We start from the raw sequence: 26417 nt of genomic DNA, 5'->3' as shown, positions 1-26417 counted from the left end.
ACTAGCTTTGAAGCATCTTACGGATGCCATCAAATTCACCCCATGATGTCAGAGCTCTGTCTCTAAACTCCTTGATCTCACGAGATGAACCAATTGTGGGAACCTTGCTGGCCGGGCCCCCACGCTCGATGCCGCCACTCTTAATCCCATGTAAATTCCTGGAGGGACGTGGGGTCCACCAGAGGCTTTAGGTTTAACTGTTGAAATAATCATTTTTGGTGTATCATAAACACTTATGTGCTTTTTTGATGAAAGACAACATCCATAAAATATTTTCTTATGAACGCACTTTTAATAATTATAAGATTAAACTCACTGCCTCTGTTTAATTTGGAATACTTCTTTGTAATTAAACTCACTTGATACAAAGACTGAGCTCATGTTTTGTTAAAACCTGGACTTCGGCTCCTTGAACTGTTGATTCAATCCAAAAGGAATGCCAGAAAATGACATTTGAATTACTGCTTTCTTTTAGGTAAAGGAATTAAAGGATCCTTTTGGTTTAGAAGATCTGATTTTAGGGGGCGTTGTTTGCTTCTCTGAAATGCTGGCTCTTAGGCTTGGCACCTCCAGGGTAGCGGCCACAGGTGCCACGACCCACGCGTGCCCTGAACATGCTCCCTGGGGCTCCCGCGCGTGTGCTGAGCTCAGGGCCCTGGGAGGAGGCTCACTGGTCGACCGCCCGAAGGCCCTTGGCCACAGGGAACAGAGAGGGAGACGTTCTTTCTCATCCTAGACCTGCGAACAAGCTCGGAGCTGTGGTGGATGCGCTTCAAGCAATCCTTCCCTTCTACTCACCTTGGAGCTGGCGGCCCTTGTACAGATCCCTGGTTTTGGTTGGGTGAGCCCTGGCTGTGTTGTCACATTTCGGCTGTTCGTACCTACGAGGAGGGCAAGAAAGGGAAACAGGGTGACGCCTGGAAGAGGATGCCTTCTTCCGTTTATCAGGTGCTCCTGCAATGGTGCCCGCCCTCAGCCCGCAGTGTATCAGCTGCAGCGACCTCTTCAGACTTGTGACCTTTTATGACCTTTGTGACAATTTACTATGGTAAGCTTATTCTTCACGGTCAGTAGGAAGGGGCACCCCGCGTAAGGCTTTGCCCGTCCATCACTAGTGGCCACCGAGCACCACCACATCCTCGCCTCCAGGATCTGACGTGGCCCAGAGGAGGAAGGTGGGGGAGAGGAGGGCCAAGTGCCCCTGGGTAAGGGAGGCCAGTGGGTGTGGCCCGGAAAGATGTCTCAGAAGGAACCTCAGAAGTTTAGATTTACCTGTTACTGAAAGACCAACTAAATCTTATTCTGATTTATGAAGCTACAAAAGGTTGTCCCTGTGTTAAAGGAAGGAAAGAAGGAAGGAAGGAAGGAAGGAAGGAAGGAAGGAAGGAAGGAAGGAAGGAAGGATGGATGGATGAAGGGAGGAAGGATGGAAGGAAGGTCCAAAGGATGGAAGGAAGGAAGGAAGGAAGGAAGGAAGGAAGGAAGGAAGGAAGGAAGGATGAAGGGAGGAAGGATGGAAGGAAGGTCCAAAGGAAAGGAAGAGATGGAAGTGTAAGGAAGGAATGAAAAATGGATATAAGCCCTGCGAAAGAAGGAAGAAGAGGAAAGAGGAGAGTGCTTTCGGGAGGCGGAGGATTTTGAAGAAGGGCCTTGGAGGAGGCGGAGGAGATGGGAAGGGGGGAGGAGAAAGTGCTACATGCCGCCCCACATCAAGTGAACAGAAACCGTGGAGAAGTCTGACAGGTGTGTCCTGACATCCACGCACAAGGTGTGGGTGCTGTTCCCCCATGAGAGCTGACGGGACCCAGGGCACCTGTCCCTGACAGGCTTCGGATGCAGGCCGAGGGGAGCAGCTGGTGCGGGTACTCAGCGGCAATTCAGGAATGCCTGTGGTCTGGGCACTTGGTACCACAGACGGAGGGACCTGGATCCCGGGGAGAACCGCCCCCGCGCAGTGGGGACACTGCTGCCCCCAGCCCCTCACGTTGTCTGACAGCAGGGACAATGTGCACCAGAGGGAGGGGCGAGGTGGAACGTTCCGGACTGAAGGCCGGCTGGTTTCCAGAAGTGAACAAGGTTCTGTTGGCTCCTCGCATGGCATTGTACCCCCCCCTTCCCTCCTCACTTCCTAAGAGAGGGACGGGAACTCACATTTACTTCATAGGGATCATTTCCAATTCTTATTTTTCCTTACATTTTGTCTTCCTACCATAGGAAACAAGAGGACAAGAACTGTCTCCCCGAGGGACACACTGGAAGTGTCCTTCCCTGGTGGCCAGTCCCTGCACGGCCTACCTGGAGCAGCGGAGATGCAGCTGAGATGTCAAGCCCCCCCACCCTGAGTGGCCTCTTTGATGCCAGAGAACCTAACATGCACTCCCACAAACCTAACGCATCTTTCTGAAATGATGTTTTTGAAATTAGAGTCCCTCACACTCCGGCAAGTAGTTAAGCCATCACGTTCTCACCAGAAGGCATCAACTCATGTTCTTTTGAAACGTGGTGGGATTCAGTGCAGACAGCAGAGGAAGCAGAGTCACGGGCACATGAGCAGGGCTGCGGGGACCCACTCCCCAACCAGGGCGACCCTCTCCTGCCTGGGGCTGTGACAGGTAGATGGGAGCCCAACATTCACCAAGAGGAAATGTGTGATGCAGCCAGCTCACCGAGGGACCGCTCCTGTTCTCACCTACACGTGCTAACTTTGGAGAACCTTCACCACTGAGGTCTTCATCTCAGGCTCTGGGTCAGTGTCCCTGGGATTGGAAGAGGTTGGAACTTGTACCATGAAATGGGAGCTATGAAAGGACCAGCAGGTGTCCCAGCTCCTGATGGATGAGGACAGGACTCCCAGGGGAAACCCAAGAGCCGGGCCATTCCCGAGGACACCCCGTTTGCAGGAATATCAGAGCGGGTGGCTCAGGGAAGCCACGGGCTACTCCACTGGGTTAGACGCCGAACTGGTAACACGAACTCTGTGTGGAGCCACCCAAGGGCTAGGAGTCCATGCCCCGTCCTTCACGTGGGTGATAAGAGCGGGTCCTTTCTAACCCTCCCTGTGAATCTTTACCTTTGCAGAAACCTGGACACGAGTTACACTGGTCATTCTGGGTTTGTTCCAAATTTGATCTGGGGATGCCTTAAGAATCCCAGCACTATGCTGATATAAAAATGCATATTTAAATGACAGCATTCTGTCTCTAATTTTAAAGAATACTGGGGAATGCCTTACCTTGCAGAAATGGCCATCTCAAGAAATAGGATTAATAAAATAAAATAAAATTTAAAAAAATCCAATAAAAAAAATCCAAACTCAGTGTCAACATCGATCACATTCTTTTCAATAGTGTTGAACTTATTTGTATGAAAAGAAATGAATATCTCTTGACTGCCTGTGTGCCCATCAGTACCAGGCTTCCTGCCAGGGAGAAATGGGGTTTCGTGCTCACGTAGCCACATGCATCCCGGCCACCGAGAGAGACAGGCTCTGGCGTCAGGGGACCTGGGGAGCCCTAGTGGGAGGTGAGAGCAGTTGGAAGTCTAATGGCAGATGGTGAACCTTCACCAGCCAATGTAGCTGCCATCGGCCTGTTCCATGCTTGATCTGCTAGCCCACATCAGCTCTCGTCCTGCTAAACGGTAGCCGGGCTGGAACCTGCCCCTCTCCGACCGGATCCTACTTGACCATGCAGGTGCCTGGGCTCCAGCCCGAAGGGAATCTGCACACTGTGGCCAACATGTCAACTTTGACACAAAAAAGTGAGAGAATCAAGATGGACGTGTGCATCTGGTCCAACTGATGTTTCTACAGATGATCGTGCCAGCTAGCAGCTCCACGTTAGAAGGAAGCTGCCGTTGACCCTGGCAGGCAAACAGCATATGTTTGTCGTCCTCAGCACAGCCCACAGCAAAGTCTGTGTGTTTTAATGATCTTGCCTGGCACCAGGAGCAAAAGGGAACTGGCTTATAATGACAATGTGCTTTATATTTATGGCTTCTTTCTGTGTTGGATTTTTAAATTGTTCTTTCCCATCAGTGAATATAAATAGGATAATTGGGGGAAAAAACCTGAACCATCTCTCCAAATATAAAGCAAAACTATAAAGTATCTCCCTGGAAGAACTGCTTATCTCAGAAAATTATAAGAAAGTAGGAATAATGCAACAGAGGGTATTTAAACAGAGAACCAGTGTAGGTGTGGGCTGGTGAAGCTGGCCAGCAGCTTATCAGATATCCCTGAATGTTTCTAATTTTGACTGATTTCCCAATATCCATGCCTCCCAAAAGATCAATTTAAACCAATTCCATTTATCTTGCCAGTACTGGGTTTAGCCATGGTCATATGATCCAGTTCTGCCCAATAATCCACATATTGAATTTGCTAGGGGACTTGTAGGGAAGGTCATTTGGCTTCCGAAGACAGAGAGAGATGGGCTGTGTATTCTCTGAGCACTGTGGTGTCTGGATGAGATGCCTGGATCTCTGCAGCCATCCTGCGACCATGAGAAGAGTCTGCCCAAGGGCAAAGACAGCTGTGTCCCTGATGACATCACCAAACCACAGTATCAACTGAAATGAGCTTTCTTGTTCTCTGTAATTCTTACCCAAGGTAACATAGTCCCTTGTTTATGTGTACTTCTCAGATTTGCCACTATCAGAAGTGAAAAAGTTCCTAATCGATACACCCTACCTTTGAGCCAAAACAACGGTCTTCTGGCTCAGGGACCTCCCCTGTGTGGGGCAGCGCTCACTGCCTCTGTCTGGGCTGTGCTCCGACAGACGTCCATCAGCTTGCCCCCACCTGCATCCCCACCCGAGCATCTTCAGGACTCGACTCCAATGTCAGCTTTCTGCAGAATGCAAGTTGGGCCTCCCCAGCACTCCTTCTCCCTATTCTGGTTTGTTTTCCTCCACAGCACTTGTCGTTCACCAGCATAATTACTTACATTTGGCACATCTACTGATGTGCTTTGCCCATAGTCTGTTTCCTTCCATTGGAACATAAGCTCCAGGGAAGCATGGATTTTTGTCCATTTTGTTGCCTGTACATCTCCAACCCCCAGAACAGTGTGCACAACAGTGAGGGGACAGAGGTGGGGGCAGCCCTGTCCCAGGCCTGATTCCAAGAGATGGGAACCACAATGGCCCTTCCTCCATGAGCAGTAGGCCTGGCCTGAGCATGATAGTGTGGCTAATTCAAGGGAGGGAGGCCACCTGAGGGTCTGTGGGGAAGGCTGTCCTTGCTGTCAGAAGGAAGCACCAGCTATGCTGAATGATGCTTCTAGAAACACTGTCAGGGATGAGTTACAGAGCCAGCCGGTAGGTCAGAGATGGCAGACCAGGGAGAAGCAAAACATGGCTTATTAAAGTATGTCCTCGAACTGCTGAGATAATCTGAACCTCCCTTTGCCTTTGAGGTGTGCAAGTTTTAAGTTTTGAGGCTGGCAGGATGTGAGGACTTCCCTTTTACTGCATTGGGAAGTGGTGCCACTTGCTCCTTCCTTGACATTCCCCAAGCAGGAAAGAAGCCCCTGAGGCATGAGACCTGCTCTGTTGGTCAACACTCTTTCCTCAATCCCTAGAATAATAAGGGATTGTCATCATTGGAAGGATGGATGGACAGACGGACAGACGGACAGATGGATGGATGGATGGATGGATGGATGGATGGATGGATGGAAGGAAGGGCAGATGGAAGGATGAACGTATGAATAGATGAAAGGATGCATGGGTGGAAGGATAGATGGATGGATGGAAGGATGGATGATGGATGGACAGATGGATGAATGGATGGACAGATGGACAGATGGATGGATAGATATAAGGACAGATGGATGGATGCATGCATGCATGCATGGATTGATGAATGGAAGGATGGATGGAAAGAAGGACAGACAGATGGACATAAGGATGGATGGATGAATGGATGGATAGACAGATGGCTGGGTGGATGGACAGATGAACAGATGGACAGAAGGGTGAATGGATGGACAGAAGGATGGATCGATCGATGGACAGACAGAGATGGAAGGATGGACGGATGAATGAATGGAAGGATGGACGGACAGATGGACAGATGGATGGATGAATAGATGGGACAAAATGCAGCAGTAGTCTAAGGGGTCTTCCTAACTGGGTTTAATCTAATACTGTTTCTTGAAATTCAAAGCTCTAAGAGTGAGTTATTCTCTCCTGTAGGCAGATTTCAGGAAGATGAGAACGTGATGCTCTTCTTCCTGGGGCTTGTGAAGACCGTGTAAAGTCTGGGCAGAAAGAAATCAGGACAGATGGGAAGGAAGAGGGGTTACTATGTTTCTTGTCTGGTTGTAATAAAAATGTATACAGGTTCTTTAGGGATAACATCATAAACATTGATCTCCTCATTTAAGGGCCAGTTTGAGGAGTTCTGGTTTTGACAGCATGGGGGTTTTTGTCAGCTAGTTTGAAGAAAGCATCTGCCAGCAACACCTGGAGGAGCAGCCGAGGGGCCAGCAGGGCAGGAACCAAGCTCCCTTCTGGGGAACAAATGCTCAACCTAAATACATAGTAAGCAAGGCAGGGTTTTAAAGGTAGAAATACTGCTTCCTAAGAAAGATTTCTTAGAAAACAATACTCCCTATACATACGTGCACAGGAACCTAAACACATTTCTCAAACCAAAATCTTAAAAAGATTTATGTTCTCTTCAAGCCGTGCAGAGCACCCTTGTGTGAAATGATCTCCATTAGCACCCCTGCAGATGCCGAGACTCCGTCTCTGGCCTGATTCCCTTGTCTGGACTCTACTCTGCACCGTGCACAGCACAGAAGGCAGACCGACCCTCCACGGGGGCACGCCAGCCACCAAGGACCAGCTGTAATCCCACTGTGTCATTCCAATCTCAAAGCAGGGACCCTGAGGAGACTGGTTTTATTGAATGAGCCAGATGGGGGACCAGGTGTGGGTGGACTTCATGTTGACAAGACATTTATTCGCTGGTTACCTGGACTTCGCTGCCTGGAACCTACTGTTTAGAGGAGTGTTTCCTCCTCTAAAAGTCTCATGATCACCCTTGAAAAATTGGGGGAAATAATTTAGGAAGTGTCAAAATGCTCATGCATAGATGCTAGAGATGAAACCAGGGGTTAAATTTGATAACTTTTAAGAGATAATATTTTTGTACATTTGCAAATCATTTTTATATCAATCTATGAAAATTCAAGGATCAATTCATATAACAAAGTACTGCAAAGACATCTTCATGCACGTTTTATAAATTCCATGAGTGGTTCAGGTGTGATTATGTAACTGTGTGCTTTGCCCAAACTCACACAAAATAGGAGTGGATACATTTTTTGTATCTCAGACCTTGCACAGCGATTGTTGCTCTTGCCTCTAGCACACCATTTTTATTTTTACGCTGTAGAAAGCCAATTTTGGCGATTGGTTCTTTCAGCTTGTGAAATGCTTGGCTCCCTTTGCTGAAACCAGAAGCATAAGGAGGCTGCAGTTGATATGGGCACCTTCTGAGCGCCCACCATGCGGGGTTCAGAGCCAGTGGTCACGTGCCAGCCTGTATGAATCATGACAGGAGCAAACACTGCCTAAAGACATCAGCCTGCACCTCTCCTACAGGCACTCACACAGGCAGCTCCTGGTGGCCATCAGAGAGACAGTTTCCTCCAGCTTCCAACGGCCAGAACCTGCAGGGTGTAGGCATCCCGGCACGGGGACGTGAGCGTGTGGCCAGCACTGTCCAGCAGCACAGTGAGGTCTGAGGGCTGAGCCTCCACGTTAGTGGTACCCCCAGGGGTCCAGCCTTCCCCATCCCCTGCCCTGCACCTCCCTTGGCCCACAGGAGCAGCCTTACCTGGTGGACGTGCCAGGGATGGGACGTCCAGTGTCCACCAGGACGCACCAGCAGTAGCCAGTGGAGGGGTGGCACTGCACCGGTTTGTAGAGGCCTCCATGGGCACACTCGGGGATCACCACGTTATCATTCTTGGGCTGCCTGGCCTCTTCCAGGGCTGACTGCTGCTCCTGGTCACACGAGGACACTAGAGGGAGGAAATATGGGAGGTGTGAGCATGCAGCACATAGGCAGTCACACGCAGAGGCTCTGAGGGTGTGACCAGAAAGCAGTGGGACATGTGGAAGGGAGGGCAGAGCGATAGGGAGAACGTCAGGGCTCGGTGGGCCCGAGCTACCCATGCGGTCACTCCTGTTAAACGCAGTCGGGACAACCACATCGGCCTCATCGGAGTTTCAGTCTCAGTGTGAGCACCGAAGCCATTGGTAAGCACCCTCAAGCATTCTTTGGCAATCAGTGCGAGACCTGGAATCATTTTCCACTTCTTTCAGTTTTGTCACCAACTTTTATTTAAGATGATGCTGAAGCGCGGGGAGTGACAGCCTATGTGCCTGGCTTGTTTCTGAGCACAGCGGGACCCCATCTCAGCAGATAGTGAGCCCAGGCCCCTGGGGCCGAAACAGCCACAAGGTGTGTATGTTGCCCCCAGTGACAGAGGAGAGGATGCCGTGAACTCTCGAAATGACAGTGGAGACACGTGGTGTTAACAGTGAGAGAGACACAATCTAACAGCATTAGCATCTAACACTTGTGTCACACAACAGCTGCTATTTAGAGCTTTCTACCTGCTAGAACTGCCCTCATTCATTTCATGGGTTTTCTCATTTAACCACTTGGTAGATAAGAAGACAGAGGAACACACTAGTTATGTGGGGAAGACCCCGCAGTTGGGAGGGGCTGACCCAGAACTCAGAAGCACACGGTCTGTTGCTCCACCAGCCTGCACCCCTGCCTCTGGGCAGATGGAAGTCTCACACCATCTGTGCAACAGTGATTTAAATAAGCCATCTGGAAAATGCTATGGAGGGTCCTCAAAAAGTTAAATATAGAGCTACCCTACAACCCAGGAATTGCACTTCTAGGTATTAACCCGAAGAACATGAAATCACTAATTCAAGGAGACTTGCACCCCGACGTTTACAGCAGCACTGTCTATAATAGCAAACTATGGAGACAGCCTAAGTGTCCATCGACGGATGAATGGATAAAGAAGATGTGGTCCATATATACAGTCGAATATTATTCAGCCATAAAAAAGAATGAAATCTTTTTGCTCCATTTGCAATGATGTGGATGGAAGTAGAGGGTATTATGCTAAATGAAATCAGTCAGAAAAAGACAAATATATGATCAAAGTCACGTGTGGAGTTTAAGAAACAAAACAAATGAGGAAAGGGAAAGACAAAAAGAGAGAGAGGCAAACCAAGAAACAGACTCTCAGCTACAGAGAACACACTGCTGGTCACCAGAGCAGAGTGGGAGGGGGTGGGGGAAACAGGTGATGGGGATGAAGGAGAGCACCTGTCGTGATGAGCAGTGGGTGATGTAGGAAGCGTTGAGTCACTATATTGTACACCTGGCACTGATACAACACCATATGTTAACCAACTGGAATTTAAATTAATATCTGGAGAAAAAAAAAGACAGGTCTGAAAGTAAGCCCGTCTCATGGCGTAATCACACTCCAGCATCACAACAAAGTGAGTCTTGTCTACTCAGTGGTCCTCAGATGACAATGAATTTGAGTTAAATAGAGTAAAACATGGAAAACACTTTATCCTTCACTACAAAGTCACACATAATTTAAAATATACTCTAGAAATACTCAGCACAAATATTCCTCTTCTGGATCCTCCAGCCTAAATATACTTCAATGAACATTAACACTGACAAGTTAAATCTCCGTCCTCACGCATTTTAAAGAGGAGCCACAGAGACTGGAGCCTTTGTTCACGGTCACACCCTGAGCTGTCGTGCGGCATCTAGAAAGGACATTCTTTTGCTTTCACATTTCTCCTTAGAAAGCAAAAGAAAAAAAAATGCACCGAGCAAATATATTTGATATAAAAATCTCTATAGTACTTTTCTGCTTATAAAGTGATTTTCCATATTACAACATACAGGGATTTTATGACTGTAAATGTGACATCAAACAGGTGGAAACCACCGAGAAGCTGGGAAGAGCGTGCTCCCACGCCAGAATGCTGGAGGCAGAGCCGCACTGCTGCGGAGGACCCACACCTGCCTCACTCCCGCCACAAGGACAAAAGTTAGACATGCAAAGTGTGACACACAGACCATACAGGCCGTGTTTCATAAATGTTAGCTATTATTTCCACTATTTTCCCAATGCTAAAAGAATGCCTGGCATATAACAGACACTCATAAATTTCTTTTTAGATTAAACCACGGTTATGATATGAACAGAAAACTATCTAGATTCTAGCTTCTCTGGCCACTCCATCTACTGCATGAGGGTAACATCTATGGGATTTTGTGATTGGTCTCTTACTGACATTACCAGGTGCTATTAAATGTTTTTAAAACCACATGCAGGGACGCCTGAGTGGCTCAGTGGGTCCAGGAGTTCCAAGATTGAGTCCCACATCGGGCTCCCTGCACAGAGCCTGCTTCTCCCTCTGCCTATGTCTCTGCCTCTCTCTGTGTCTCTCATGAATAAATAAATAAAATCTTAAAAAAAAAAAAACAGCTGCCACGTGATTGCATTAGAATACTGTTAAAAAAATAAATAAAACCACATGCATCTCTGTAGATGTACTATAGAAATGCAGAAATGTACCTTTTTAGATCCTTCTCCATTTTCCTACTAGAAAAGTGCTTTCCCTACATGGCCTCCGAGGCTGAACACAGCTTCCTGAAACAGCAGATGAGAGAGGTAGAAGCTTAAGTAATCACCCTATCTGTCCAGATCATCACAGTAGGTGCCAAAATCATTTTCCTGGATAAGAGAGAGATGGAAGAAATTGGCCCTTGTGTGTACAGCACACCTCCCTCTCCTAGCAGGAGTGCTCTGGTCACGGTGCAGAAACACTGGTGTAGGGAGCCATGCCAATGGCCAGTGGCCAGTGCACAGCCCGGTACAGGACAGCCGCTGCGCCCTGAGGCCAGGCTGCAGAGTCCTGAACTGGGTCTGGCCGTGCCCACTTGGGGGCTGTCTGCGTGGCATGTGAATGTTCAGGAGGCTGGTGTATGGTCTCTGGGGCTGTCCAGACCACAAGAACCCACTCCGGGAAGCTGGGGAGCAGCTGCCTGAGTTGCCCTCCACTCTGCGAGGCCTCCAAGTATTTCCAATAAATTCCCTGTGGCTTTACTTACCCAGAATTAGATTTTTTTTTTTTTGTCTGTAAGTTAAGAATTTTAAACAACAAAGTTCGGATCCTGGAACAGTCCGACATTAGGGCTGGCATTTGGTTTTGATTTCAGAAGTAACACTCTAATGATCCGTGCGTCCAACACACTCTGGTTGAAGAGCATCTCTGTGTCAGGCACTGATCCAGGTGCTGGCAAGACAGCCCATGCAGGCAGCCTCTAAATATTTAATTCATCTCTAATACACAAAAACAATTAACGGCTACTGCATTTCTTATAACACCACCACCTGATTCTTTTAAAATTTTTAATTTGTTCCTTTTAAGTCCTGTCTTATTCCATATACTCTAGATTTTGCTCAGCAAATACACAGACACATAAATAAAATCCAACTATGCATCACATGGTTTACGTAGAGAAGCTTTCACTCTGACTCCAACTTGGAAATTGTCAAGAAGAAAATGACAGTGATTTGATTTCTTGCTGTGTTGTCCAGTAGGTCAGCGGAGATCATGAGAAGTCACCAAGGAAAACGGAGGTGAACCACATCTTTCAGAAACCTGCAGAGTAGTGAGCCCATGACCAGATGGACTTACATGCTCGGGGGAATCAGCCAATGCTGAGGACTGCTTTTCCAGCAGGCACCCCTGGAAAATGCACTGCTCAGTGAAACATCCATTTGGTTCCTTTTTGGAAATTTTATTAGTGAACAGAATTTATGGTGTGATTATCTGGGCACAAAATACTTTTCATGCTCCATCCAAGGACATACTGTATCTATAGAAATGGTTCTGGGAAATTCTTGAAATGTGCCTTTTGAGTATTTTATTTCATATTTTCCGATTCATTATAAGCAAAATAAGGTTGATTCAATCAACAATATCTTAAAATTTGCCAGGAATGTTATAAAATATAGAAGATATTATAGCTGAGTTAGAAGAAATTTTGTGCTTGTTTGTATAAACATCTTGGTTGGCTAGAAATATTAACTGAAACAATTTTATTTGGTAAATCTGGTTCCACGTGGGGAATTCAACCTTAGGGAAATGCAGCTCTATTTCCTGTTAGCGAGGGCCATCATGGAGGAAGAAGATCTTTAGACAAACTACGGGCAGCCTTCGGGAACAGAGGCTAAACAGAAGCATGATTTCCACATTGGAAAGAGCCACCCCCCCAACCAAGATAACCCCAGCCCCAGGGAGCCTGACCACTGGTTCCACATCAGCTCATGCTGGGGCCACAAGAAGATGGCATAGTCACTCTTGTTCCATAAGGGACATTAAGCACTTGCAAGTAGAGGTAAATAGTGAGCAAAGCAACATAAGTCATATTTCAGCACAATTCTAGAAGCTTTCAATCACTGAGACACACAGAAAGGAACACAGGTCCAAAAAAGACAGGTCTTGAAGAAGGTTCAGAAACATGTCAATGAAGTCACACAAAGCATTAGAAAAGACACGGGGCAAAGGAGCTCTTCTGGAAGGAACAGAGCAATGAGGATGGAAACAAGGAAACTCAAAGGAGAGCCTGGTCTGAGGAATGGGGTGACCAGCTGAATGCCCTAAATGACATGGAGGTGGCAATGCTCATAACCAGCTGGATCCATCAGGTCACAGAGGCCACCAAAGCAGGAGTTTTAAAATAAGGACATTATCAGGAGTTAGACTGAATCCATTCCAAATAATGGCCATCAACGTAGAAAAATAAATTTTGGGATTCTGGAAAATAATTCAGCAAGAAAATAAAATAACACATATAAAACTCAAAGTATAATATCCAATTTAATACATTAGATGCAAATATTTCAGTTTTATTTCCTATTCAGAACAGCTTTAACACTATAATTTTCACTTACGCTAAATGTTGAGGAGTTAATGTATGAAGGAGGACAGATTGAAAAAAGAAAAAAATGAATAGAAGGAGCTCTAATGTGAAATCACCGAAGGGGCCAAGGAAGGTATAATGCACCAGAAGTCACTGAATTTATCCAAGAGAAACTGCCCAAAGAACTCCTCATTTGGGAAATATGCCATGGGAAAAAGAAAAGTTGAGATGTTATTTAGAATTGATGATTGGGTTGAATAGACTTTTTTTTCTTAATTAAAGAGGTGGGAAAAGAGCCTTAGTGATAAATGAGGGTCCTGTTCCTGCAGAATTAGAAAGTGAGTGGAAGCCTCCAGTGCAGTTGTGAAGGATGGGGACAGGATCGGACAGTAGATCTGAGTCCGTGTGGCATCACCAGGGAAAAGGTCAGGTTCTGCATTTGGAGTCAGGCTCCCAGCTTTTCTGGGTCCCTCTATCTCTCCTCTGACCAGCTTCAATAAAAACTGAATCCAATGTCCTCATTTCTGCCCATCCTGCCCACCTCCCAGGATGACTGTGACTGAACAGAGTCATACATATGGAGTGATAGGTTCTATAGGAACCTAAAGTAATACTACTATCGAGTGCCAGGTTTGCATTACCCACAAGAGATAGAGAAAAAAGATAAGAAAGACCACAACTTGTAGCCCAGAAGAAAATTTAGATCCATTCAATCCCACACACATAGATTTTTTTTAAGATCACATATTCAAGCATCAGAATGGGGAAATACTAGATATTTCTATAACTGGTGGATTTATCAACACCCACATTCACATTACATTATCCTACTCATTACCTGGTGCACCAAGCAATGATGCACAAAGAAGCCTCAAGTCACTGATAGGAGTAGAAACAGATGATATTTCTGCTACATGTTCTGTACTTTCTGTGAATGGTCGTAGAGGCACCTACTCAGCTCTCAACATTATACACACAATTAATTATGCTGCCTAATCCCAACATTCTCTACAGAAGAGCAGCCTGCCATTCAGTTTATCAAATCCATTCTCATCCAGGCCACTGGCTTTCAGCAATCTAGATGGTTCTGCTCTTGCCATGGCCTCACTGGTCACTTGCTGATACTCTGAGCCCATGTGATAATGTGTTAACTCTTCCACACAATTGCAATGATTGCATTGCATTTTCCTCCCTAGCTCACTCCTCTATAATTGGATATTTCCGAGCAGCTGCATTTGTGCCCTCTCTGGCTCTACAAACTTGCCAGTGTGTGTGGCTCAGATATGTGATATCCTGGGCCACATACTCCATTCTGAGAAGACTCCTGGGAAGTAATTAGCAATTTGGAGATAGCCTCAATATTTTTCCATTAAAATATTAAGCTAGAAATATGTACAATCCCAATTTGTTTCCACAAATTTTAATCTCTATGATCATAACAACTCTGTACGTTTAGAAAACTTTATCTATAAATCCAGTTGGATACAAAAATTGGTTAATTTTAAAAATTATTTTATTTCCCAAACTAGCCGTAGATTTTGATGACTTATATAACATGTCTGACAACATGTTCAAATAATCTGACATCCAGAAGAAAGTTAGATTATAACAAATAGCTGCAGGACATTGATGAATGAACTTAAAGGAAAAAATAAAACCTCCTAATTGATTATCTCATTAGCTGTATACCATTTGATTTTAGTATGATGATGGCCAAAGCATTTTGAAATCACATCCGTTCTAAGAAAACAGCAAAAAAAGAGACCTTTGGGTTTGGCCACATTTCAAGAATATACAGGCTGCATATGTAAGTTCTTTTGGCTAGTTCACATTCAGTTTCACAATAATATTTATGGTTTCATTGTTCACTCTCCAACAGAATCCTGAGAAGCTCCTTAAAGAACTGAAATACTTGAAACTATGTCTTTGCCCATCCCCATGTCCACCACCACAGACACAGAATTCTGGCAAAGGAGCTCATCATGAGGTTCTAGTTACTTCTTCTTGACTCTGTTTGACTTCTTTTTGACTCCTTTTATCCATTCTTAGTTATCTGTACACTTTGTAAGGACTCTACTCCTGGTCCCAAATCCTCCACAAAAAGGTTGCTATAGTCTGTGCTGTAGGGGAGAGTGTCACCCAGCTAGCTGTTGGCTGGTTGGTTGGTTGTTGTTTTTTATTAAGGGACCCTGTGTCCTTTTATTCATATAATAATCTCCTCTTGGAGCATTTTGTTTTCCCAGTCATACCTTGTTATTAAAGAACTGAATAAAATTGCTATTTGATAGTAGCCAATATTTTTAGAGTCCTTCAGAAACTTTGCAGATATTGAAAGGGTGCCTATCCATTACCTTAATAGTTCTTGCTCACCGTATTCACATTAGCTCTTACCTATTTTATACAGATTCTATTTTCTACTTACTCTCATCTAATTTATTTCTATAAGTGAGCAATTAAGCAAATTTAATACTCAAACTCAGCATTGTTACTTAAGTCTCTGGTAATCCTTCCAAAATTATGGCAGGCTGCATGATGTGAAATGGAGAAGATTATACAAGAAAAGGAGAAACACAGAGTCAAGACTCAGTTTAGTCTGGCCTTGCCTACCTCTTTAGGGAGGTCATGTAAATTGTAGGAATAATTTGCCAAGTGGTATCACACCAGTGCTACTCCTCATAAGATGGTAGAGGAGCTAATGGAATAATATATTAGTGTATTTAGAAAGAAGGATAAGGGGCCCTACAAAATTGAAGGGACTATCTGGAATACTAGAAATTATACTCAGTAACTCTTTAAAATATTTAAATAACATTACACCCTAAGTGCAAATATTTTTAGTTATAAAAAATACTATTCCTTTTTAGGCAAAAAAGAATTTAGGTGTTCACTTTTATTAATGAACCACTTCATCAATTAAATGGCAAAACTTTCAGAAAACTGATATTAGAGGAAAACCTTCTATATCTGCAAAGATGCATATATTTTAAAAATCCAGAGCTAACATCAGATTGAATGATAAAAGACTGAACGCTTTCACTCTAAGACTGAAAATAGTCTGACTGCTTCTATTTGTCATTACACTGGGTATCCTAGGCAAGATATTAAAGGTAAGAAATAGAAACACATAAAGATTGGAAAGAAAAATGTAAAACTTTCTTTATCACATGTGATAGAATTATGCACATAAGATGAATTTAAAATATGTATAATGAGGGATGCCTGGGTGGCTCAGTGATTGAGCATCTGCCTTTGGCTCAGGGTGTGATCCTGGAGTCCTGGGATCAAGTCCCACATCAGGCTTCCTGCATGGAGCTTGTTTCTCCCCCTGCCTATGTCTCTGCCTCTCTCTCTCTCTCTCTCTCTCTCTCTCATGAATAAATAAAACCTTTAAAAAATATGTATAATGAGAAAAAAACTACTGGAATTAATCAATAAGTGAACATAGCAAAGTCTTAATATATAATATCAATATACAAAAATCACCTGTAACTCCATATAGTGGCAATGAATAACTAGAAGATAAAATTTTTAAATGGAAAAAAATTTTAAATGGTATTCCCAATAACATTTAAACATGAAATAAATTTATGAAAAGATGTGCAAGACTGAAAAAGCATTGTTGAGGAAAGTGAAAGGAAGCCAACACATGTGGAGAGAGATATACCATGTTCATGAATCAGAAGACTCAGTAATGTTATAATGTTCATTCTTCAATTGTTCCGTGGTTCCAATTCCTATGAAAGTCCTAGGAAGCTCTTTTGTGGAAATTGGCATTTTTATTCTAAAATATATGTGGAAAAATCAAAAGACCTGAAATAGCCAAAGCACTCTTTCAAAAGAACAAACTTGGAGGACTAATATTATTATTTTTGAAAAGTCATTATAAAGCTGCCTACCCAGACAGTACATGATTGGAATAAGGATAGCTAAATAGATAATGGAAAAGATAAAGACTTCATAATTAGATCCCAAAATATACACTAAATTTATCTTTAGCAAGGCACCAAAGCAATTAAATAAAGAAAAGTCTTTTCAACAAATGATTCTAAAGCAACAGGCTATTTACATGCCTATTAAAAAAAAGCCTAAGTCACAACACACACATCATTTTTTTTGAGATGATTTAGAGATCTAAACATAAAAGCAAAAAGAATTATAAAGCATCTAAAGAAAATAGTGAGACTGTCTCTATGATATCGGGTTAGACAGGATTTTTAGGGCAGATATAGAAAGCACTAAGCACAAAAGAAAATTGTGGTAAATTAGACTCCATTAAAACTTAAAACTTATAGTCACCAAAAGATACCATTAAAAAAGTTAAAGGGCAAGCTATAGACTGAGAAAATGTCTCTAATGCATACATCTGACAAAGATTCATGTTGTATCAATGACTCCTACAAATCCATAAAAAAGACAAATAATTCCATTTAAATTGGGCAAATATTCAAACAAATACTTCAGAGTTAGAGATATATGACTAAACAATAAGCAGTGGGAAATTCTGCTCAGCATCACTAGTCATCAGGAAAATGTAAATTAAAACCACAGTGGCATAACACTGCATGCCCCTAGAGTGGCCCAAATTAAAAACACCAGACCAAATGCTGGGACTCTCACATGAGTGTAAAATGACAGGAATACTTTGGAAATCTACTCTTAGGTATTTATCTAACAGTAGTTAATAACACATCCATAAAATAGCATAAGAACATATATTGTAGCTTTATTTATAATAGCCCCAACCTGGGAACAACTGAAGTATGCATTAAGTGGAAAATGCACAATTTGTGTCATACGCATATAACATACAATTATACATATAAATGGATAATGCATATAACCAACAAAGATGAATCTCAAAACTATCATAATGAGCAAAAAAGACAGAAACAAGGGGGTAAAAGTGCATTATGCTATTTATACGAAACCTTAACCCAGGTTAAAGTAACATAGAATAATGGAATTCAAAACAGGAGTTGCCTCTAGGAAGGTGCTGACCCAGAAGGGCCTGAGGGAGCTTGCCCAGGTGATGGAGACCATCTTGGTCTTGATGGAGTGGAAGTTACATGGGCATTCCCACTTGTCAAAGCTCATCGTACAGAACACATCCCACTGGTCAGCACATCTTGTTAAATATAAATTTCTGCAATAAACAAATTTATACCAAATGAGTCTTTAAATGTTTTTAAAATAAGAGTAAAATATGAATTTAAGATATAAGAAAATATTGATCACAATTAAATTGGCAATACATTCTTATTTATTTTTTTGATCTGTCTTATGATGGAGACTGCCTCAAATCAGTGATGTACAAAACACCTGTGAAAGCCCATGGTCCATCCCCAGGAAGTGGTGATTATGAACATTTAGCCTTTTCCTTCTTTTTTCCAGTAGCACCTGGTGTCCCATTATCTACACATGCTACAAACAAAGAACTCTTACCACAAAATGTGGCATAAAGAACAGGAAATGGGAATCTACAGGCTGAGTGTGACTCTAGACCTGTAGTGTTAGCTTTGTCCTCAATAACTCTTAGGCTTCCAAGCACTGACTTAATTAGTTAAAGAGAGTTTCCATTAAAAGTGTAAATAAGACCAGCAGAAACTCTGTTTGGTCCAATGTCCAAAGGACCCTGATTAACATCAGTGTGAATCTGCTCTGTAAGAGCTTCCAAGTTAGAAGCAGTTTTTCTGCCTGGTCGGATGTGTCATATAAACAACCCCTGCATCCACCCCTCCTCCTCCTCACTTTCCTGGTACAGTCCTCAGCGTCCTGCTTAAATGTCCTCTGCTGGCCTGAAATTTCATTATTATTGGCTGGCCTGACTCCCAAGTTTTCGTAGGCCTGCAGCACTGCTCTGACGTGCATGGACTAGAGCTTGTTTACCTCTGATGGCCTCTGCCAAGTCCCAATTACCACTGCAGCCACAGCCTGGGAGGCTGGAAATGCATTGTTTCCTCAGCCGATTCCCACACTCATCCCTGTGTCTCACCTCCTCCAGGGTCTCCCATTCAGGATAATTGCACATTGACTTCACGAATCAGTAGATGGCCTTGCTGGCCCATCCTTCCTCCCTCCCCATCAGCAGAGTTTCTGAAGCTTTTCCACACTGGCAGGGAGCCTTCCTTACTCTGTGATATTGGGCCCACACATGTGAACTGGCTCATGTGATGTCTGTAAGGCATCAAGCAAGCTGGGGCTTGACAGGTGCCTGCCTTTGGACCTGCTTTTCCTTGCTTCTGGTCTTGCTCCAAGAAGAACATTCTCATTTTCTCACTCATACAAGGGGTATGAGACACGTGGAGCAGAATCCAGACAAGATCAGCAGGTGCATAAGAAACAAATCCTCATAGTTGATTACCACAAACACTTTGAGGTTGTTACAAAGCAATCACTCTCTGATACAACAGTCATTCCAGTATAAGCTTCCAAAACCAGTATTTCTTATTTTTTTCCATCTCCTTATGGTATTTTCAAAATTCCCTCAAAAAATATTCCAAAATAAGATAACAAATATTTTACTCTAAGCATTTTGTCACATTCCCTTATTAGCTCATGACCCTTGCTTTTGATGTGCATACAGTTAATTGCATGCTCAGTGAGTAGACCTGTGCTCAGCAAACACAGTATAGGGGGCACTGAGCTATACATGAGGATGCATGGATGCAGAGGGAGGGTCCTTGGCAAGAAGTGGACATGTAGGATAGCAGGGCCCAGACTGGGGGACTGCTGAGCCAAGCTGAGGGATTTCCACAAGCATAGAAAACCTTATAAGAATTTTGAAGACTGTTATGATCATATTTGTGCTTTAATAACCCTGGTGTTAAGCTTTTAGATAGAGGACCAGCTTAAGACCCTTGCATTTCCTTACCTACAAGGGATAATGAGGTCTTAAAATAGGAGGCTTTGAGATACATACAAGGTGAAGTAATAAATACTGTAAATATTAGTAAGCACAAATAAAATACATAGATAATTTAGCACAAGTGTGATAAATGACTAAGTGCTCAATTAAAGGTATGTCTAAACCACTGTTCTTCAAAGGCCAAGGATACCCCTATTAACCTCCCACAGCACCTGGATAGACATGCACACTGATCCAGTCAGTACACTGGATCAATGGTGAGCCTCTCACCTTTGTTCTGTTGCTTTAAAAGATATATAAGTGCCACCAGGGCTCATCAACTGTAAGGGGGTCTCCGTCATACCAGATACACAACTATTTTGTGTGATTATATATTGTTTAACCTGTGGATACCCACGAGTTTCACTGCTACGTAAAGGCAGGTCTATGAAGTATTTTGAGGTTAGAGAGGACTTCACATATACAAGTATTTCAGAGATAAAATAATAAGCAGTTTGTTCATTAGAATCCCACTTATAAAAACCATGTGGATTTTGCACATGAGCAGAGCCTGGAGATTGGTAGTTGATAACATTTACTGGGTATGCACGACTACAAATTTTCGTGTATTAACTTCCTTGGTCACATGTTAATTCCATGAGGTGGGGTTATTATCATCACTTTACAAATTTAGTGATGGAATCAGAAGATAAATCATTTTCCCAATCTAGGTAACAAGGGACAGAGACAGGACTGGAGCCAAGCCGTCAGGACCCCAAAGTGCTCGTCTGGGGTGAGCTGAGTGATTTGCATTCCTGACAAGTTACCAGATAATGCTAAAACAGGCATATATTTTCATCTGTCACAGATGTCATCAAAGAGGTTTCCATGTTTTCTTAGAATTGAATCCCTGATTTTTAATCATATTGTCTTCATCAGTCATGGAATTTTTGTGGTTTTCTTTTTAATTATATAACACAGATGATTAAAGAAGGCAAGAAATAAAAAAATAAAATAAAAAGAAATGCACTCTTACAACTTGATTTTCTAGAAATGGCAGATTAGGCCAAGGGAGATCTTGAAAATTTTAGTACGAATGGAATATAATTATCCACAGGTCCACATTCAGGAAGATACCAAACAGGATTCACAATGCTAAGGCTTTGCTCATGACCAGCACGTATTTGTGACCGCCATGCAATTTAATTCCAAAGGAAGGTTTTTAAGATTAGCTTTTAATCCAGGGTCATTGCCTTAATATTTATAGGCATTGCAGGCACAAAACTCATCTTCTGCATATTCTCCTATAATCCTGGTAATAACAGATCAAGCGATATGTATTCCCATTGTGTACTTTACCAACAAAAAAAAGGGAAGTTCCAAAAAGGTTTATGGCTTACATAAGATGGCAAAGCTAGGAAAAGCTGAGCAGGAAACCATACTCAGGCTGTGGCACATAAACTCATGCACCCACCACGGCACCCCCCACCCCTCGCCACCCTCTCTAGAAACACCAACAGTAAACAGACAATATGGGAAGCCCACAGCCATAGTCGTGTTTCCAAAAAATAAAGATTTGGATGCAATTCATGGATCTAGTTTCTTTGGAAAGAAAATAGTGACCACGAGTGTCCATTCTAATTATTTTTCCCATATTTATTTCCCATAGCAACAGATCCAGACTTAAGTAACTGTAGATCTAGAAATCATTCCCAGTTTGAAATATGAGGCATAGGCTCCTTAGAGAGGAGGAACAACAGCCCCATATGCCATGACAAGGAAGAGCCACCTTGGCCGGTTCTCAGAGCCCCTTGATGTTGAGCAGTCCTCAAACATACCACGTTCCCATCTGACCTCTATCTGTATCTTCCCTGTGTCCCTAGCATCCTTGGAGGGTTCATCCATAGTGAAGGTCAACTTCATTTCTATCAGTGACAATTGCACCAACATCACTCTGAAGTGGTCCTTTATCCCTTCCTTCGCTTTTCCTCCACATTGACCCTAACTCCCCACAATGCTCCCCAGATCTCATCCCCAATCTCCAGCTTCCCAGGGCTCTCCAGCTTCGAGCCCCCACAGAGCTGCCCCAGCCCTCCCACCATCACGGCATGGGCCTCAGCAACCCTCACCAAGCAGCTCCAGCAGGCATACACCCTCCTGGCCACTGCGAATGAACCCCTGAAGCCTTCCTCCACATTGAGCACAATACCCCTCACCTACTCTGTCCAGGACAATGTCCCCTCATCCATTTTCTCTGCTCATAGCACCTTTAGTAGCTAGTGAGGTGCAAAGGCTCAAACATGCTACAGAAATGTTACTTTTTTCCTTTAAATTATATAGAATTTGGAGACTGATTTTTTTTAAAGGAGGTAAATAGACTGATTTTATATTTGGATCCCCTACATGAGAAATCATAATATTTTCCATTTTCCAGAAGTCTCACATTAAGACTTTTATCTGGCTTTATCTAACACAGCCCGTTACAAATAAAACTGATATTGCCACCCTAGTTAAAATACTCTGTGTCCATTCAAGCCAATATTCCAGAGTGGCCAAATTTCTCCAAACTAGGAGTGTCTGGGTGGCTCAGATGGTTAAGCATCTTCTTTCAGCTCATGTCATGATCTCAGTGCCTGGGATCAAGCTCCACATTGGGCTCCCTGCTAAGTGAGGAGTCTGCTTTTCCCTCTCCTTTTGCCCCACCCCCTGCTTGTGCTCTCACGCTCTCTCTCTCTCTCTCTCTCTCAAACAAATAAAATCTTTAAAAAAATTCCTCCAAGCTAGTTTTCTTTGTATGTAGATAAAGGAAAGAACAGTGGGTTTTAAGAAATAAGATGAGAAAAAGAAAAAATATATCATTTTGACACCACTGAGGGATGTTTAAGAATCACATCCCTATCCACAGTGCACAACTCAGGATACTGGACGTGTCAGGATTAGAACAGCACAAACCCTCTGTGTATTCTTAAGTTAACCTTTCGAAGTCTGTTGCTCATTAACAAAGTAAGAAAACCCTGCATCATCACTATGAGAGATAGATAAAACAAGGTATACACAAATCCTGCCATATAAAGAGCCCTATGGTCACCTACCCCTTTCTCCATTGGGTACAGGATAAACTATAGAAGGACACAGAACTAGGCCAGCAGAACTGTGTTTTATTGTAGGTTGATAAGACTTCTACTTAATGATTTTTAACCCTCAGAGCCAGTGAGAAATGATATTCCAACAGCACTACCTACATCTAGTTCATTGTAACAGGTGTTTTTGCTGAGACTAAAATATGAAATGACATTAAAAGCAGATCTTTTAGGGACAGCAATTTGGAATTACCAAAAGTAACTCAATCCTGAGGTAGAATTCTTCTCTCTTCCTGGAAAACATTACACAGAAGTCTTTTGGTTCTTGGGGAAGCTGTCACTTCTGAAAACAGCCCAGGGAGCATTTGCCCTGAGCTGGGATGGTTGCTTCTGTACTAAAGGAGATGAAGGGGAGCACGTGGGCCTAGTTGCAAGGGAAAAATTCAGAGATAAACAAACTACATACAATTATAGCAGAAGGGGTCCTAGAATCATTTAGGTCTCCTGACAGATTCTACAGAATTTAAAGAAAATAAAGTCACATTTCTACTGCACTTGTCAGCACTGAAGCACTTCCCACTTATCCTATTCAGTTGTAACTGTGGAGGACTCCTGAGGGGTCACTACAAGCTGGCACTATCCTAACCACTTCCTGTGAGCTCATAGATACTCATGTCTAGCCATGGATACTCGTGGATACTCAAAGATACTCAAAAGATAATCATGAGTATTCATAGATATTAATGAAAATTCATACATAGTCATACAGATACTCATGAAAACTCATAGTCTTAGATACTCATAGATATTCATGAACACTCATACATAGTCATAGATACTCACAAATACTCATGAATACTCAAACACTGTCATAGATACTCATGAATGCTCATGCATAGTCATAGTCTCAGATACTCATGAACACTCATATACAGTCATAGATACTCAAAAACACTCATGAACACTCATACATAGTCATAGATACTCATAGGCATTCACGAATACTCATGCATAGTCTTAGGTACTCACAGATACTCATGAGCACTCATACATAGTCATAAATACACAAGGATACTCAGGTCAGAAGCTACCTTCATTCCATTTTACAGGCAAGGATATGAGGAACAGAGTGAGTCCATAACTTGCCCAGGCTCCCTCAGCTCCATTTGGGCACAGCTGGCACACAGATCAGGCCACACCACCCAGAGTACAGCCACCAGCAGCACCTGGTCATTTCCTTCAGTCCTAACCACCTACATGTATGATGAGCACTGAAATCACCCACGAGTCCCCTTCATGGACACAGGTGCAGGGACGTTCAATGGCTTCCTAAGGCCATGCAACAAGTAATGGTACAGAAGTCAAGTTGTTAATCCCAAGGCAATGCTACTTTCACTCTTGCAGGAGCCCAAAATGTAGAAAAAGATTGATCCAGTGGGGTCAGCTGTGGCCTCCCAGAAGCTGGCCTCCCAGTCCTGGGCTCAGCTCACAGGATAGGCAGTGACCAACTCCTTACATGGTGCACTACTCTGTCATCATGTCCATGACCTTATCCAGCCCTCTGTCCATGGCCTTGTTGCAGAGGTGCACCTGACCCTAAGCTAGATCTGAGCTCCATTCCTGCCATGGCAATGCAGCCAATGACCACTAGGGGCGGCTGACGGGCAAGGGAGAGCCAGGTGTAGGACAGTGACACCTCTGACCACACAAGCAACCACTGGCAACCTCAGGGAGGCCAGAACACATTTACTCTAAGGTGCTCTCTCTGAGATTGGTCCCAGTGAGAAATTCTGACATTCTCCAATCACTTTTTAATCACTGGACCCAAAACAGCCAATGCAATTGAAACCAGAACCATTATTTATAATTGGGGCAAGAGGGGAAAAAAAACAAATGCCATGAAGTTTAAGTGCCAACAAGCTCTTGAGGAGATGGAAGCAGAGGCTCTCAGATAGAATAAGACGTCCTAACTGGACTTTGGCCCCAAGATATATATATTTTTTTAAACATGGACAGATTTCAAAGGGCAAACAGCCATTTCAAAACAAGTATCTCCAAGGATACAGTGGCTTGAATCTCCTTTCCAGGAGTTCTCGGTTCTAGGAAACCTTCAGAAAGGGCCCATCATGCTCTGCAAATAAAGTGTATCCCCCTACTTGCTTTCATAGAAGCATCTAAATAGCCTGAATGTAGACGTTTGGGGCCGAGAAGCCAAGTGTTCTCATTAGTAGTGTGAGTTGTATACATATGGGTCAAAGATGGGCCTCAGGCCAATGATCCTGACCTCAAAATCCATCCTTTCACTTCTGTCCCAAGTCCTCAGGGGAACACCCCAGCCCTCCCCACCAGGAGGGACTCATACTGTCTGACCTCCCACTGTGCTTAGCTTAGCTCATCTGCTTGTTTCTCCGCCATCGTGACCTTACAGACTCGGGCTCCTCTGCTTGCTTGTGATGTGGCTATGTCTTCTCCCTACTTTAGAACAGTGGTTCTCAAAGTGTGGCCCCAGGACCCCCTGGGAGATCCATGAGGTCAGAATCGTTTCTGTAAAATATCAACATGTCCTTTGGTTTTTGATTCTCACCAGTGACTTGTGAGGATACCAGATAGAAATGTGTCCTTGGGTACTAAACACTCGTCAGCTTTTAATACTGATCATATGTATTCGTAAATAAATCCACATTAAGAAAAGCTCTTTGAGGTCCTCAATAACATTTAAGAATATAAAGGATTCTTACACCAGAAAATTTAAGTACTACTGAATTAGACCACAAATTTAAATTATTTGAGGATAAGACCCTTGTGCTCAGTGTGAGTCTGTGGACTCTTCTAATTATGGTGAATCTGTGTCATGTTTGGGGTGGGCCAGGCCTGTTCCACCTACCCATCTGGGTGCTCACCACAGCCATGTGTGTGGGGATCATCATCCCTGCTGGACAGTCAGAGCCTCAGCCTGACCAACACACAGGCCAAGTGAGGGGAGCACTAGCACCACATCACCACCTCTGCACCTGCTGCCCCGCTGCTCTGAGGGTGGCACACAGCCCCCAGGCATCGAAGCTCTGGTTGTGTCTGATCCAGGAGAGCTGAGATCAGTGAAATCCATGCACTTGAGTGCAGACCCCAGACAGGACCATGACCTTACGAAGGGGACAGTCACACAGAGAGCAGTCATCCCAATGAAAGAGGCAAGGGAGTCCTGGGGGACACTCACTTGCGGAGAAAGAGCTGGATTGGCGAGCTGCGTCCCGAACCTGCCCCAGCCCGGAAGGCCGGCCCAACGCCCGGGCAGGTTTCCCTCGGCCGCAGGGATGGCCTCACGCTGCTCAGCATAGTTTATTTTTCAGTGTTTATGGCCAATTCAAATGGTTCTGCCTGCATTTTGCTTTTCTCCCTGAAGCCAGACCCTCCGCTTGGCTCTGCCTTCTTCATGAAGACACCCGGCCTCTGATGGGCTTCTCCATCGTCTTTGTCAGGGCAACGAGGGGCA

The 26417-nt window shown here is 43.8% G+C and overlaps 1 protein-coding gene across 1 annotated transcript in view; it reads right to left on the bottom strand.

Moving 5' to 3' along the window:
- The window catches only part of SMOC2 (SPARC related modular calcium binding 2), a 158482-nt gene that overhangs the window by 37339 nt on the left and 94726 nt on the right, over positions 1–26417 (bottom strand). Inside the window, exons 8-9 of the mRNA NM_001177803.1 lie at positions 7850–8036; positions 799–881 (exon numbers count right to left, since the gene is read on the bottom strand). Coding sequence (NP_001171274.1) covers positions 799–881; positions 7850–8036 — 270 coding nt within the window. The remainder of the gene's footprint in view (positions 1–798; positions 882–7849; positions 8037–26417) is intronic.

Source organism: Canis lupus, chromosome 1, assembly GCF_011100685.1.
Source record: "Canis lupus familiaris isolate Mischka breed German Shepherd chromosome 1, alternate assembly UU_Cfam_GSD_1.0, whole genome shotgun sequence".
Classification (NCBI taxonomy): Eukaryota; Metazoa; Chordata; class Mammalia; order Carnivora; family Canidae; genus Canis; species Canis lupus.
The sequence above is the reverse complement of the archived record's forward strand: the minus strand, read 5'-3'. Positions and strand labels throughout refer to the sequence as shown.